General features: G+C 40.6%; 1 protein-coding gene across 7 annotated transcripts in view; it reads left to right on the plus strand.

Moving 5' to 3' along the window:
• Window positions 1-17,946, plus strand: part of fgf14 (fibroblast growth factor 14) — a 129,689-nt gene that overhangs the window by 78,002 nt on the left and 33,741 nt on the right. For 6 of the 7 annotated variants that reach the window (XM_044365418.1, XM_044365423.1, XM_044365424.1 and 3 more), the window contains one exon: window positions 16,962-17,072. In XM_044365418.1, coding sequence (XP_044221353.1) covers window positions 16,962-17,072 — 111 coding nt within the window. Of the gene's footprint in view, window positions 1-8,896; window positions 10,086-16,961; window positions 17,073-17,946 lie in introns of those variants that run through there. The other variant, XM_044365420.1, reaches the window with a different exon arrangement.

Here is a 17,946-nt window from a genome sequence, read left to right on the forward strand (position 1 = left end):
GAAGCATCAGTGTTAGAGCAGCATGTTACTGTTGTAGCTGCTGGAGGTGGAGCTAGTTTCAACTACTTCACATACAGTTAGCTAGTTTAGTCCAGTGTTTCCCACCCAAGGGGTTGGGCCCTTCCAAAGGGTCTCCAGATAAATCTGAGGGGTCTTGAGATGATTAATGGGAGAGGAAAGAAGAAAAAACAAAGTTCTGATACACAAATCTGTTTTCAGTTTTTGGAATTTTTCTCTAATCTTTGGAGAAATATTGGATCATTTGAACATTTATTGAAATGAAACCATGTGAGAAGTTTAGAGGAAAATTTGGTGGAGCTGTTAACAACTCATAGACATCTGAAATGTGACCCTGACTACACACTGCTTTTTATAAGACGTCAAAAACCAAAAAGGTTGGAAACCACTGGTTTCATCTTTAACCATGTGTTGTGTTTCAAATCGTCATCTGAAAAGTAACTAGTAACTAAAGCTGTCAAATAAATGTAGTGGAGTAGAAAGTACAGTATTTCCCTCTGAAATGTAGTGCAGTAGAAGTATAAAGTAGCTTAAAATGGAAATACTCAAGTAAAGTACAAGGACCTCAAAATTGTACTTCAGTACAATACTTGAGTAAATGTACGCACTCACTTAAATGATACTCCACCACTGAAAATATGTATACTATTGACCTAAACTAGCAAACCTAAATTTCTGCTAAATAGGATAAAACCTAATAGAGAAACTAATAGAAAATACTGAACAGTAACATATTGTCTTGAATCATCATTGTGTGTAATTTGGAATCAGTTGGATTCAATCCTGTGTTTTTACACCAGGGACGACAGACTAACAATTACCTCTCTGTGGTACACATCTGATACGACTGAGTGGATTGAGTACATGTGAAGTATTTAATATATTGGGTGCTGTGGTAACATTTGATCTGTGACAGTGTTAATGGGTGTCTTAGTGTGTGTGTAATGTCTGCCGGTTAATGATTGCTGTCATCCTCAAGTATTAACCCCGCCACTTCAGGCTAATCACTGTACTTCTTGTCCCCCTCTCACCTCCATTACCTCACACTCACACTTTTTTTTTTTTTTACTGTAGCGGCAGGGTATCTTCTCTTTTTTTCTGACTTTATTTTCATGACCAAAAGGGTCACAGTGGCCACAGTGCAGCCTCAGCTAATGACAATTAGTGTCATAACTTTGGTCATTACAGACATCATTAGTGTTTCATTGTCTCTTGGGGAAAACTTTATTGCTGTTCTCAATCAGAGGTGGCTATGGTCCCATTGACACACTGTTTCATTGGAGATCTATGGTGCATATCATATGAGCACACCTTAATAGACCTCTAGGAAGGAAACATTAAAACATGAGCAATGTGAAACACACTTAGCAGTCATAATATTTCATGGAGGTGTAATAATTTTATGGTTATGGCTGGGATTCATTTCATTAGAGAGGAGACATTCATCGTGTTCTCTCACACATAGTTTATGATTTATACACTAGTTTGTTTATGAAGTTCACTTTTTCATACATTTAATGCTCCATTAAGAATTCTTTTTAAATTAACATTAAATCAAATAACTATGTGTGCAATGTGAAATATATACTGGTAATACCAATCTTAATTAAAGTTTGCAGCTTTTTGCAGTATTCGTCTGTTTTAACTGCTCATTCTGACCTCTGTTTGCCCTTAAACTTGCGTGGTTGCATTTTTCGCATATTGTTGAATTCACAGTTGTATCTTAACCTGAACTGACATCAACCTCATTACCATACTGTTAAACTTCTGAACTATGCCCAGGCTCTTTCTGTGTATCAGAAAATTATAAATATTAATGAACACACCTATACAGTCTATGCATTCACATGCAGGTGCACACATTCTGTTTGCTTAAAGTGCCTACACGGTCATGCACCACTGAGAAACAAACACAAAAAGCATACATACACTCATTTATACACATCAAATGTCCTTACAACATTAACAAGATGAGGAGGACATGAAGATAATTTGTTATGGTTTGCACTATTGCTCAGTTATGTCTGGATTAGTGTTGAGGGTATCAAAATTGAGGTGTGGGTTTACATTACAAATAAAATGTGAGTCAGTTTACCTCATATGGCCTGTACAAAGCTCTCTTCCTTGTTTATGCTATCTGATTTGATCCTGAATACCTGCTAGTGTAAATGTGTTTGTCAAGTATGTGCGTGTGGCAATTTGACAGAGGTGTGTAGGAGCTGTCAGTAGTGGTAATTCTATCAGACAAGAACCAGGGATTATGATGGACCTGTGGGCTTCTTATGCCTGCATACACATCAGGTATCATCTGTGGACTGCAGCTTGACAGGGAGGCGGCTTAAAAAAAAAAAGTCACTGTCCACACCTGAAGGTCAGTGGCTACACCATTTATGTATTTGAAGAGAGAAGAAAAACAAACAAAAAAAACTTTCCCTTAACAGACATTCTTTATTAAACTCAATCTAAACTTTACTGAACTGTGTGTTTGCAAACTTGTGTTGCAGGCTCGACCAAACTGATACATTTAACATTCACAGGAGCATTTACAGACCTGATTTTCTCCGTATCACATATCTAAATTCACAATCGAAGCTTAGTCTGACCTGACATCACCCTCATTACCATTCTGTTAAGCTTTCCACAACTGAACTATACCCAGGCCCTTCACATGTATCAGAAAATGATTAATATTAATGTCAACACCTACACTCTGCGTTTGCAAGTGGGTACACACTTTGCGTACCTACACGCGAGACACAAGCAATAAAGCATGCACACACACACACACACACTCACACACATGCTTATACGTCCGGACACACTCGGTGTCAGCCTTCAGCTCCGGAAGCAGGCCTTGCCAGAGGGGTTTGGACTAATTGATATTCTCCCACACTGCCCAGGGCTTCTCCAAGGAACCTCACTCTGCAGTGCTGCTGACAAGGCACATTCCATCACTGCTGCAGACTTAAAATAGGATCAAAGGATGGAGCTTTGTGTGTGTGTGTGTGTGTGTGTGTGAGTGAAAGAGAGAGAGAGAGAGAGACAGATAGAACGAACAGAACAGAGAGGATGTGTGTGACTAGCATGTTGAATTGACACAGTGTTGTTGTGCCTCAGCCTGTCTCGCTCCCTCTCTCTATATATTTGTATGCTTACTCACATTAGTGTCCTTAAATATCCTTATGCTATATCCTGCTTCATCCCAAATTCTGCACCATAAGTAGGTTGTTTGTGATTTGGGCTGTTATTCAGCAGTCAACCAATCACTGCTGGTGAGGGGTTGTGTTTAATCACTTGCACTTGTACCCAATTGTTCTCCTTCCACTTGCTGCAATCAGGTGTTCTTTAAATGCGCAAAAGTCAGAGTACACAGCGAAAGAGCCCCCAGTCATTTGTTTTTTTCAAACAATTGACCTTTCTTTTCAAAGTTATAGTTACCAGGAAGACCTAATTAGGTTGTTCCATTAGCCTTATCACCATGAAAACTCACAGTTCAGTCAAGAAGCTGTTATGAGACCCCCGACCCAACATCATGTCCAATCATCCCTCCCCACGAGCCCGTCGTCCTACGCAGCCTCTCTTATTTGTTCAGTGACAGGGGCAGACATTAAATGCATGGCAGCTGATTATGTTTATATGTAGTTCAGCAACATAAGTGTTAACACATTTTTTTTGTGTGTGTAATCTGGGAGTAAGCTATTTGTGAGTGGAGCTCACAGTTTGAAGCCCCTGTGTTTCATTAATGTCTCCGTCGGAGGGCTCCACACCTCAGGTCCACTTTAATCTCATCCCTGGGGGAGGGGCAACACTCTATCACGCTCACAACAGAGAGACATATTGTAATGTGGCCATACATATTCTCAGGTGGCATATTTAATACACCTTGCGGCGATTATGTGATGTACATTTAAACGATTTTATGACGCTCCGCATGAGATGATGGACCAGCTATTTAAAGGTCTGTGAGCAGAGGCTTAATGTATCAGCTCTGCAGCTCGCTTGGAACCAAATCTCTCAAGGGTTGTTTTCAAACCATTTCAAATATATTATTCATTGACAGCTTTGCATTAGCAGTCTCGTTGGCAAAAGAGCAACACTTAAAGATTGCTTCTCAGTTGATCACTCCAGCAAGATCATTCATTCATCTGTTATCAGTCTGCTGTAAGAAACCCACACAAATGAGGGGCAATGATTATGAGAGAAAGCACTGTTTTAAAAGCCCTGCACATCTGTAATCTCCTCACCCTCTACTCTCTTTTCAAGACCCCATCAGTTTCTTTCCTGTTCCCAGTAAAAATCCAAAGGAGATTTAGCCTTTTCCATTGCTGCCAACTACATCATTCAATACTTTTAAATCCCATCCCCTTAACATACAGTTTTCCCACTTTTCTTTCCCTTTAAGAAGCTTTAAAGGACATGGCTGGCGATTTTTCATATTTTTCTGATTGTCAACAAATCTCATGTTCAAACCAACAATGAATTAATCCTACTTACAAGTACTGTGTGTGTATCCAAAGCCTGATTTGATTTGAACTAAAGCTCTTTGAGAAGTTCAAAATTTACCAGCCTCATCCTCTAAGGTTGTTAAAATCATATTATTCTACACTGCTTGACTGCATTTTAATATACTGTGAATCATTTTATTCCAACTCACTGACGCTACTGTATATGTTTCCACCGAGGGGAAAATATTCAAACCCAAAATTTCATGTTTCTTATGGCTGCATCATTCCATCAAATTGAAATATGCTACTCTTTTTTTTTTGAAGACACGTTTTCCTCCAAAGTTCAGCCTGATATATTTGGCGTTTTTTGAAACCTTGACATCTTAACAAGAATTTTAAAGAAAGTCATGTGGCTTTGAACAATGTTTGGCTGCACAGCATGAGTTTGTAATGACTTGTTGAGGGTTTAAGACTTATCTTTTGAACTGCTTTTGAGTCCTTACAGTTCTTAACATGACTACATTACTGTTGTTATTTCGTCTGTTATATATGTTTATTTAATTTTTTAAATGTATTTATTTTTTTTCTCTGTAAAGCACTTTTGTCAAGATTTTTTGCTTTCAAATGTAGTCTGTAAACAGAACAACTTTACTTGACTATAATAACTCTCAGCAGACACTGAATAACACTATTAAAAAGACAAACTCACTATATAGTGAACTATATAGTGATTATAGGTGAATAGTTAACACACAAAACTTTGTCTGGACATTCACCAACTCTGAGCCTTATCTCCATAAAAATTGGCATGTACTGTATGTTCATAGTCCTCAGAATATGAATCTTAATAACCCCCTGACCTTTCTGGCCCACCTCCAGGTCCTCACCATGCAGTCCAATTTGTGACCACTTGACAAAAGCTCTCCGTCTTCAGCTCTCGATGTGCATAACTCTCTCTTAGCTCTCTGATTAGCTTGTACGATTAGACTCATCAAAACAAATGAGGCACATACACAGTCATGTAACCCAGAAGCACACATTGTAGAATACTCATGATGCATAAGCGGGCTCTCTAAGCTTTTTATTACTCCAGTAGATGGACTCATGATATTCATTGATTAAACAACTGAAGCATGGGGAGGAACAGTGCGACAAAGGAGAAAAGAAAATGACATAAATCCTAGCTAAGCAAAATCATTACTCATTTCAAATTAAATTAACTTTCTGTCTTTTATTATGCAATGTAATTTGATCCTGGCAAGTTAAGCTTCTTTTATTTCACTGGGCCTGAGAAGTGCTGAGTCTCACTGACTGTTTTTCCTATCAGGATGGGTGATAAAGGAACATGGCCCTGAAGCAAAGTAATAGCAATAATCAAATGGGTTGTTTATCCCAGTTCCATTGGGTGACATTTGTTGTGCCTGAGCAGCAGGACATCTAAATAACATTAATGTAATTTCCTCAGAGAAGATTAGATTAGAATGTTCTGACCTGATGAGGATGTGGCTTCACAAGTCTGCATCAGATTCTGCATCTTAGTGCATTTTGGTCTCCACAGTTTTCCATACAGGTTGGGTTTGGTATTATGGTCTCTGGTATTGTGTCAACAATGTATTGATAATTAGAGGAATACAAGCTGATATGCCCTGCGTTTCACCTCTGTGTCTTCTTTAGAACTGGCTAATTTCTTGCAAATTACACCCTAAGGCAATATTTAGTCTCAGGCAAAGTGTCTAAATGTGTTCATCTAACTGTCTTTCTCCGTGACCCAACTTAAAGAATGCCTAAGTGTCGAAAGTGTTCGTGAACAAATTAATGTGAACAGCCCGGGGCAGACTGTCAGTTCACCGTAACCATGTTAGGTCCTAGAAGGAGAAGTATAAATGGGACATTAGAAGTCACAGGAAAAGGTCTTGGCTTATAGGGCTTTGGAATGGGACTGCCATGGACTCTCATACGTTCACATGTAGGAGGAAAAAAAATGTAGGTATGTGTGCCCTTGTTTTGCTTTATGAATGTAGATATGTGCATTTCACAGGGTCTTGGTGTGCTTTCTGACACCCTGCATTGTATTCGTTTGCATTCTCATGGATTATTTTTGCTCCTCCAGGCTTGCGCATGCTATACAGCAGATAAGTCCATGTCTGTGCTATGTGTGGAAAGCTTGTCTGACCATCCATGCATTCAGCCTTGTGCTGTGTGACTGAGAAGGTAAAAGCCACTGCGCAAAGCTTCTCTCCTCCTCTCTTCTCCAGTATTATCCCAAACATGGATCCAGCCCAAAGCGTTGCATTTTGTGCTTTGCTGGAGTGCCACATTTGTAGAATTTATGGGGATACTTGTCCTGTGCAAGCAAACCAACACTGATGTATGCTTTTGTTGAAAACAAAGAATATGACATAATACTGCTGCAGACAGTTTGAAAACATTTGTTTTCTTTGGTCCGGTTGTAAAGTTATCTTAGCAAAACATACATTTTGTAGCACATACTTTCATACTGGGTCTCTTTTGCCATTTTTCCCCACATTTTTTCAACTCATTCTTTGCCAAATTCTTATTCTAAAGTCCTTTTAGTTTGTTATTGGCTGTAATAGTATTATTATCATCATGTGAATACAAATAACTGTTTGTAGAAAGTAATTAAATCTAATATTATGCAGCTGCATAAGATTGGCTAAACATGCATGATTATAATTCCATAATTTAGAGCACTCCCTTGTTTTACTGTTTAGCTGAGATTGTATTCAAGCAATGCAAGTTCCTCTAATCCTGGATGATTCTAATTGAAGAAGATCGATTATCTACAGTATGTGAGCAGCACAGAAGCCCTCTCCGTTTCAGAACTGCCGTGGGTGAGGGACCATTGTTGGGCTGACAGTGTCCGCTGCTGGTTGGAGCGTTAACTGCAGTGCCTCCTACAGCACTGCGGAGCGGGAGGCTGGTGAACAGCCACGGGACATAAACTCTGTATGCACCCCCTCAGCTCGAGTCAGTGGAATGAGATCAGTACAAAAAAATGCGCCTAATCATCATCACACAGACTTAAGCATTATATTATTTGAGGAGAATGGGAAATACTCATACATGTACATTTGATAAACCATCTATAAGGTGGTTTGTATGCATTTTAATTCTATAGGCAGTGGGTTTTTTTATAGTCGCCATGCAGGGACACCGCTATCACTCTGTCCTGCTGTTTTAATCTGTTCTCACACACTCTCTTCTGTAACGGGAATGGATGAATAAGAATGGCCTTCGTGCAGTTGTGCATCTGTCAGTTGAACCAATCCTATATTCATACATCCGTACAGCTGGAAATCAACAGGTGCGTCTGGCGTGCGGAGAGCGAAAGCACACCAGGGCGATGCAGTGCACCGCTCCAGTCCCCTATGAGCTCACACGTTTAATTACAGCCACAAACAGCAGATGGCTCTCTTGAGTTTTAATTTCTGTGCCTGTGATTGAGACTTAGATGATATTCAGTTAGAAACAAGGATCAAACGTGTTGTCTTACATGGGGTCTTATTGTGTGGAACCGACGTGTCCGATTCAGAATCTAAACAGAGGAACAATATGTTGGGTGGAGTGGAGCACTGGTTTGGAGAATATATCCCCAGTTGCTTGTGGTTCACATGAGCCATCCTGCAGTATGTGGTGGACATGCAAGTAAAGGATGTCTGACTGAAGGAAACGTTTCCCCCTCATCACTGTTCGGTGCTGAAATAGTGTCGCTGTCCGTGGTGCTGAAACCACATACAGAGTAAACGGAGCGCGCAGCCTGAAGGGTTTGCAATTAAAACAATATGAATTTGCCCCTTTATCACACGGCATCAGCTGAAACTAATATTTCCCCTCTGGTGAGGTGGAGCATAAAGTTATTATAAGCTGTAAGTATTTCTTTTCAAAATGTGAAGATTTGACTGTAACAGTGGGATGAAAATAACATTTTACAAATGCCACTCTGTCAGCTCAATCCAGTCCTTTAGCATTAACAACAGAAAAGGAATGTGTTTTATAGCTTCTGTCTAATTTTATTGCAACTGTAGTGTTTCAAGAATGAAATCGTACCATCTAAAGGCAGCATTCAGACCAGCTTGCTCATTCTCCTTAAAGCAGCGGCTTGTTGTTCGAGAGGGAGGGAGTGGGGGAGGGCATCCTCTTCACTCAGGCGTGTACTAACGAGTGGTTAGGACTTGTTGATGGGGAGGATTTGTTGATCTGGGGTACATAGACAGAGGCGAGTGACTACCACTGCCTATCGGGTTTTTTTTCTTTGAGCGTGGGAAAATAAATGTGCAGTATACCAGTGCCGGTATACTTTCCTTATTCCCATTACGCGCCGGTCGTCATACATGCATCTCCCACGCCGTGGGCGCTATTGGAAAATCCACTGGGTCGAACAGTTTGCTGATCACCGGGGGGTTTAAGTTTATATATTTGTATGCAGCTTGTCACACAATGCAGACGTCATCTCCACAGGACTCAGATCATCTTTGGTTATGTTTTTTTCTTCCTGGCTCCTATCGCGCCCAACCGCCTGTGTTGTGATTGTGGTTCTGTGTGTTTATACAAAGAACTGCCGAACGGAATACAGAGTGAAGAAAATATGTTTTGAAAACGTTATCCGGCAAATCGTCAGGTAGTTGGAATATAAGTTTACATTCATTTAGCCTGCTGCGTTAATTTATACATCTCACTACGGTTGCGTATTTCATTGCATCCCCTAATGTGCGACTGTTGATCAGTCATCGCAGTCATCTCTGTCGCGGATTGCCTCTTGCAAACTTGGAGTTCGTTTCGCCCGGGCTGCTGTTTCTTCACTCGGGTGGTGATCTTCGTAGGAGGCGCCTGATTGCTGGCGGCACACATGCACATGCACAGGCGTCCCTACAGCGACTTCTGATCAGAGCAACCTCGTCTGACACAAGGAGGAGAAAACGGAGGGTGAAAGGAGGAAAGAGTGCACGAATGTGCTGTGAGGACGCTGCCGCCGGTATTGGACATTTAAGGAGGCGATTCCACTTAACATGTTTCAGACAATGAACAAAAGCACCAATGTGCAGGTATGAATAATTCTCTGAAAGCTCGGTCCGCGTGAGTTTGGTATAGCTCTTCATCAAGACTATGGTTATTGATGCATGTATGGAATTACGCATGAACTGATCTCATTTTTTTTCCATCATGTCCAACAATTTTGCGGGTGATGACACAGACAGCTGTTTTAATATCGCAATTACCATGTAGTGTTTGGACAAAAAAAGGGAAACCAGCTCTTAAAAAAAATAAAATTGACATTTGACATCACGGAACGGACCACTTAGCCGCCACCATGGGACTGTGACCCGGGCTGCGAGCTCTGAGAGGCGGCTGTTTGTGTAGTCTGTGCTCCGTGTGCAGACTGGACCTGAGCAGTTGTGACATTTTGAGCCATGGCTGCTGCTATCGCAAGTGGGCTGATCAGACAGAAGAGGCAGGCACGGGAGCAGCATTTAGACCGGCCCTCGACCAACCGACGGAGAAAGAGCCCCAACAAGAACAAGGGGCTCTGCAATGGGAACCTGGTCGACATCTTCTCTAAAGTGCGCATCTTCGGCCTCAGGAAGCGGAGACTACGGAGACAAGGTGTGGGAACTTTAGTGTGCAAGGTGCCTGCTTTGTTGGCGTTGTGCATTCAGTGTTAACATGTGCATATCAACCACTGGTTGATAGCTCTAATTAGGCCTGTAGCTCATAATTACATGTGGTGAAAACATACAAAGTAATGATGAAATTAATAGTCTAGGCTACTTAATATATAACGTGCTAAATTGCACTTGCGTGAGTAAAAAGTTAAAAAGAGGGGGAGAAAACATTCTATTAGGCCTATATTGACAGGTAAGTCAGAGGTCTGTGGGTTTGGTTGAAAACAAGAAAACTGCCTCTGATTTACATGCAGTCCCAGGTAGCTGACAGGTTCCTGACGAGTTGTACTGAATGGTTTAGACAGGTTTACCCAGCTGTCACCTCGGCGATCTGGAAAGGGCCCCCGATCGTTATGAAGCTCATACACGATTCGCTGAACTGCTTAGTACATAAGCACACCACAAGAGCAGGAAATGAAATTCATTTATATGCAAGCAAAAAGGTCAATATCTCCCACGGAATGGAGGTTAGGCCTCTCAAACATAATCTTTTCTCGCATAATTTTAAGAATTCGTGGGCCAGTGGCCTCCAGCTGATATTCGTTCCACTTATGAAAATGTCATGAACGTTTTTTGCACTAATGTGGCAACCTGGGATTGTTAAAAGAGCACTGTCAACAATTATTTCACAGTTCGCCTCGGTGCCAATTGTGAGGATAATTTTTCTTACAAAAATGAATTAGGATAATTCATTTAGGAAAGAAATGACTCCAATTATTTCCCCTTCTTAGTGAATGATGGAAGGTGGCTGTATGTTCCTCTTGGAATCATCAGGTATCAAACCTGTTGCACCAGACATATAACTCTAACTTATTAAACAGCCGTGCGCATTTATAATTTCATGGTAAATTCACATTAACAATGCACCTAGAAGCAATGTCAAGTCTTTCATCTGGTTCACAAAGAGAGCCATTTTGATAACTGAGTCTCTCTCTTGTCCCCTGTATGTGGTTTTATTAATATTGGAATTAAACAATACTCCCTTCACCAGCCTTTAGTGATTACATGGATTAAAATGGGTTTGATATAACAGGATCTACATAATAGCACATAGAGGACACATCTGGACATGGGTCAGAGTCTATCAAAATGGCAGGTTATAATCGGCTATCCTCCAGGCCTGTGTTTCTGCTTCTACCCGCTGTGTGTGTGTGTGTGCGTGTGGATGTCTGCATATTTGTCTAATTGTCTGTCCTCCTCTGTCACCTCTGAATTAGCTTGTGGCGCATCTATCTTTTTATTTGAAAACCTCAGTTGTGTCCAGAAGCTCCCACAGATCAGGGGTGTGGACAGACGATGCTGTCATTTGGTCAGGGAATTAACGTCTGGCCACGCTGAAAGGAAAAACCACATAAGATTCTGTAAACTGGCTTTTTTTTTCCCGTTGTGTGGTGTAGGTTTTAGTATGGCACAAATAAACATGGGAGTCAGAAAATGTGGATGCCAAGTCAACCTGCACTGACAACCCTGAAATGACTTGACAACATCACACCTGGAGTGGCCATTTTATAGAGCAACTTCTTTCTCTGTGCATCAGAAAAATGATGATAATCCACAACAACAGCTGGACCACAAGTGTTGCTGAACTGTGTCGGAGGGCCTCAAAAAGCATGACCCCGCTGCCTGGTAGATGAGGAAAAACTCCCACTAAAATTTAAATAGAATAAGGGTAAACCTGCTTTTAAACCGGTATTTTTGTCTGCATTTCTGAAGCTCTAATCGGAACGCAGGGCAAACACTTTGTTTTCTTTTGCTTTCATTTTGTGTTATTTGTGATTAAAGGCCTAATGGGAATATGCTTCATTAATTTCACCCTCACATGAGAATTAGGAAAATCTTTAACAAGTGATATCAGACTCTACTGTCAGGGAGCTGCTTTGAAAATACTGCACACTCCTCACCCCTGCACACCTCTTCTTCTTCTCTCCCTTTTTTTTTGTATTATCACAAGAGCACACAGCTTAGACAGACTAATGGTTTGTTTGGTGTGCTTAATTTGATATTGAACCCTCAGAAGGACATTTTTTTTTTGTAAGTGAATAAGACCAAACACACCACCGATTATATGTGTTGTGACAACACAGGTAGACATGCAGAGTTGTCATTATTGGGCGACAGTTGATCCTGCAGAGAACAGAGCAGCTTTCTAACCAGACCATGATTATGTATTTAAGTCACATTCAGATTCCCACTGAGATGTGCCAGAATGAGGGAGTATAGGTGTCTGAAATGTACTCTAACACCAGTATTCCCTTTGGCTTTGATTATTGAACTTCTGAGTGAGACACTAGATTAGCCCTTATGGGTCGTATTGATTGGCGCTGATATAAATTGTGTTTTTGAGTCAGAGCATTCTGGTCAAATTCAAAGAAAATATTACCATAACTGTCAACAATCAATACTAATGATCCTCATCTTCATTCTGTTCCACTTTGTGTTTGAAATGTTATTATTATCACAGGCTTTTAATAAAAAATAGAGTAACTAAAGACCTGTAGATAATGAACACAACTTTCAAAATATCAAGCGTTGTCTGCTGTGTTAATTTGAATGCACAGATGTGATTTCCTGTCCTCCTTCAGCACTTCAGGGAATACACCGGGAACACTTCTTTCTGTTTTCTCTGCCCGTATCAGCCTTAATTTCAGATAATTTTTATAGCAGATGCAGAGCCAGTGATCACACTGAATTTTTTTAAGGGATTTAGATTTGAGTTGTAAATCCTATTACACTCAAACCCAGTAAGTGAGCTGGGGGCACATCCAGCTGGGGCTCGCTCGTAATCTCACTGCTCTGGCTCTAATTATCTCTCTAGATTAGATCCATAGATCATTAGATCATGTTACATAGATCAGACCGTTAGATTAGCTTACATGATCTAGAAATCCATTTGAGATGAATGCTTCCCTGTGCGGTGGCTGTTTATTTGAGGGTATGTTGACAGCATACAGCACAGTGCCTCATCAGTCAGCTTTCAGAGCTGTCTGTATCAGATGAGTTATTGTTGAGATGTCGGAGATGTTGTTGATATGAAAGAAATGGGATAGTGGGAAAGGGCTGGTAGTACTGTAGCTTACCTTGCTTGATCTACTTTTCCATGACAACAAAAACAACATTGGTGGGGTTTTTCCTTCGCAGGCTGGAAAAGCCCTTCTCCTATTCCAGAAACATCCAAAGTGGGTCAGGCAGGGTAGGGCTGACAGCAGTTTACAACTGCTGCTGCAGCTGTGCCTGTGTGTGTGTGTGTGTGTGTGTGTGCTTCCTATACTCAGTGCTCTGTTTGCTTTGCACAGAGCTGAACATATGTCTATGCGCACACAGAGATGACACAACAGAAAATAAGATAGGAAGGGAAAGAGGGAGCTAAAGATGGACTTTTGAAAAAAGACTAAAAAAAAACCTAAATCACAACCTTTTGTGACAGTTCAGTAATATGCCAAGAGGACTTCTGCCGCAGAACAACACAATTTGAGATCTTACAGTTCTGATGCTTGTTGTTTTTCAAGGAAACCCCCTGCTGCTGCCAAACCACCACTCTGTTTCCCTAGAAACAAAGAAGTGGCATGTAGAAACACACTAAGCTTCTGTTGTAAAAACTAATACCAGTGCGACTGGGAAAGTCCAACTTTAGTAGAGGTTGGATACTCCATCTGTGATTTAAAAAAAAAACAACTGTTATTCACTATTTGGCTGTGCTATAGAGAGAGAACATTAAAGCAGACAAGGAGAAAGAAAGAAAGAAAAGAGACAGAAAGAAAGAAGAAAGAAGGCGAACGAGTCAAGGACCCTCTCAACTTAAGGAAATTCCACAGAGACGTTTTCAAAGCAGTCTTAGAATTTAAAGAGTATTTGCATCATATAAATCTTGAAAACAGTTATTCTAAAAACATTTGAGTCTTTTCTCCAGATCTTTGCATTCAGCACTTTTATTTTCTCATATTTTCTTTTGCATAGTTTTATAAGACAATTCTCCTTCTCTCATTTTTATTCTGACTTTTTAATCTTAATCTTAATCTTAAAAGAGGGCACAAACCTTTTTTAAGGGAATATATCTCTAAAACATAAAGCATTTCATCTATTGATCAGTGTTAGGTTCGACCGAGTTGCATTAATGGGTTGACAGCTTTGTAAGAATTAGAAAACCTATGATGTTGCTGTGATGTTAAAACAGCTGGTATTCGAGGACATGACTGAATTCTAGTCATAATATTCATTCAGACACCCTGGAACAGGATAATACCTCAACTACCATATATCACTGAGACTTTGCTTTACCGTTGCTTCATGTCTTTCTCATCCAGTTTAATTCCGTTTTGATAAATTAGCTAAAATGGTACAGATTTCAGCTCATTCTGGCCGTAGCTCAGAAATAGTGGAGCCCGAACCTAGATGGCAAATCTATGTGTGTGTGTGTGTGTGTGTGTGTGCGCGCTTGAGACATACTGACCGACTCTCCCCAGGGAATACAGCCAACATCACATGATTTATAGCATGATAGAGGAGCCAAGTTCACCTCCACACACATACAGACACTCACATACATGCACACAGAGGGAATATTCACCAGCAAACCAGTTATGCAGTTTTAATTATTACAGATTGCCCCCACTGATCTGTCTTTAAAATCAATCTCACTCCCGCACATTGTTTAAACGCTGCTGATCAAAGTCATTAATCGATCGCAGGTTAGCCAACTACGTCCACACAGAAAGTGTTTGCTCATGGGAATTGTGCGCTCAAATGACAAAAAAAATCCATGTGAAACTATGTGTGTAATGCTTGTGTTCGTATGTATGGGTGTGTTTCTATCTGCGTGACCGTGTTCCCCTGTGTTTCTCTCTCCCATCTCTCCCATCAGCAGATTGTTGGCTAATATGGGTGTGGTCTTGAGGTTGTATGGGATCTGATGTCTGCATGCTTTATGTGTACTTCAACCAATGTCTTTTGTTATGATATTAGACTGGAAGAAAGATAGAACGAAAGAAAAAAGAGGTTGAGATTGCAAATCTAAATAAAATCAGTAGTACATTTGAATTGATTTTCCCCCACTCTGATTCTTCTTGGTTGTTTGAGTCTCATTGATGCAACATGGATTGTGTTTCTGATACATGAAGAATTAATCGATTAGTTGATCGAAAGAAAATAAATAATTTACTGTAAGTCATTTATCAAGCATTTGTTGGTTCCAACTTCTCCAATGTGAGGTTTTGCTGCTTTTCTCTGTTTTATATCATTGTAAAATCAACATATTTGAGTTATGGACTGTTAGAAAGACAAAACAAGATGATAGAAGAAGTCACATTGAATCAGTTAATCGAGTAAATAACCTACAGATTATTTGCTGGTGGTGGGTAACGGAGTCAGAACAATAAAGGGATGACAGTTCTAGAGTATAAGTCCATCAGATATTAAACTCAGCAAACAGAGAAAGCATGATGTGTGCACAGTAACATCTGTCTCTCGCTGAATGGCTGCAACAGTTTTGACTGGGCTGAACGTTATTGTTAACCGGAGCGATACCGTCACTGTCCTGTCAGCCGGCTCAAAGCTTAGCGGAGGCACTCTGCTGTAGCCACCTTTTCATTGTTCTGGTGAGCGGCTCTGCTGAATGCCGTCGTAGCGTTATAGCTCAGATAGACTAGCAGAGAGGAATTTTCTCCTCTTTTCAGGCAGCAGAGAAAGGTCTCAGAGCTTCCTAATGCCATCACCTGACAGAGCCATTTCAGAAGAGACTGCCTTGAGCCGTACACTGACAGAAAAACAAAGCCTTTTCTCTGCCCTCAGCAAGACCTCTTGCATTGTCCTCTGTGGCCATGCTCTCTCTTTTTCTCTCTCTGTTTTTCCCCCCCCCTCTCTCTTACACCCCCCTAAACCTCCCATACACACACACACACACACACACACACACACACACATAGAGACTTGCAAGGAGCATGGCTTAGGCTCAGGTGAAGTTGATTGTTCACTTCCCCTGGGCTTTCTTAGAATGAAATCTGGTGTGATGGCTGTCTCTACGATAAGACTAATGTTGATGGTATATGACCCCAGTGGTTGTCCATGCGCACACACACACACACACACACTCGAGCACACACCCAGATGAAGAAATCGAGCACAAGCAATATTTTTCCAGAGACTGCCGATGTGCAACCACATGCAGGTCTATTAAAATGTATCCTTTTCACTTTTCCATCCCTTTACTTTCTACATTTTCACTTTTCTTCACATTATTACAAATCCCCAAAATGCCAACTAAATTGCAACATGACTGTTTGAGCTGCAGTGCTGCTGGGTAATTAAACCGTATCGGTGATTTATTTACAGTGGATATGCGGCTAATTCCCCTGTTGGGTCAGCTAGAAGGGACGGAGCACAGAAGCTCTCACATCCTACACACTGAGGACCCAGAGAGGGTGCTGTTGGGTTCATTATGGGAGTCAGGCGACCACAGATTAATTCTGCTGCCTATAATTGGATGGCCTATCTCTATGCAGGGCAGGGCTTATGTGCCCAGAAAGTTGGATGTGGGATTTGCCTGTGAAAACACACAGGAGTCACAAAGTATTGTAAAATAGTTCTGCACTGTGTTTCATGGTGTTTTGCAGTTTAAGAAAAGTATTATAAGAAGCATTATAAGAAAAATATTAGAATATTCTTGCTACAGTAAAGCAAATATCTAATTTGTTGAATCTTATTGTAGTCCTTGTAAGAAGCTTTTGTCTAAACATGCCTGTATCTGCTACTCTGATGGTTTTTCTGGCATCATTTTTCTAATCTTTGTCTCCTGCTGTTGTTTCTCCCTGTTTCTCTCCTTCAGATCCCCAGCTCAAGGGTATAGTGACCAGGTTATATTGCAGGCAGGGATACTACTTGCAAATGAATCCCGATGGCTCTCTTGATGGGACCAAGGATGACAGCAGTAATTCCTGTGAGTACCTTGACTGTGTCTGTTGGCCTCCTAGATCAAACACGCTTTAGGTGTCAAGAAACATTTGAAGACTTGCTAACAGAAGACACCATGAAATGCAACTCAACCGGTAGTACTGTCAAGATTTCATTACTTAAAATCTAAATTGAATAGGTTACTTGAGCACAAGGGTATTTCCAGTTACACACTGCTTTACATTCACAGTTCACTTACACAGAGGGATCAGGGGTGAGTTCCTGGCTCGCTTTCAGGTCTAGATTTATCCTTCAGGTGCGGGAAATGAACCAGCAACCCATGAGTCACGCTTCTCTAACCTTCAGGTCAATACCTTCCCTCCAGTAATGGGTCTAGAAAAACTTGAATGGGGAAGCCAGACTGGGTTACACCCTCAAAGACGGGACAGATTTGAATCCCGCTCTTAATAATAATAATAATAATAACTGTAAATTATTAATATGTAAATTGTTTATTCAGTTAAAGAAATGCCAAATACACAACTATGTATTCTGATAATGCCAATAAGTAAGTACCCCATTTGTAGCCATAAACAATAAGCAAAAATGTTTTTCAACCCAGAAATTAATAACGTTTGTTTTCATTTTTGTTTCATTTTATAGTTATTCAAAGATTAACTTGACTGAGAGCTTTAGAAATGAGAAACACTCTGTGTTTGCTCAGGGGTTAGTTTCTCTTTTCTACAGCTGTTAATGAATGTGCAAGTCAATATTTTAACAAGGTTTTAGTTTAAAAGTGTCCTTGCATGCAATAAATCCAAACAGTTTAATTGGTTTTGTACAACATATAAATATGCAGAACCCCAAATAAGCTGTAAATGGCAGATGATGCCAGTTTGCAGCCAGATTTAGGTTTCAGG

Source organism: Thunnus albacares, chromosome 11 (genome assembly GCF_914725855.1).
Source record: "Thunnus albacares chromosome 11, fThuAlb1.1, whole genome shotgun sequence".
Taxonomy (NCBI): Eukaryota; Metazoa; Chordata; class Actinopteri; order Scombriformes; family Scombridae; genus Thunnus; species Thunnus albacares.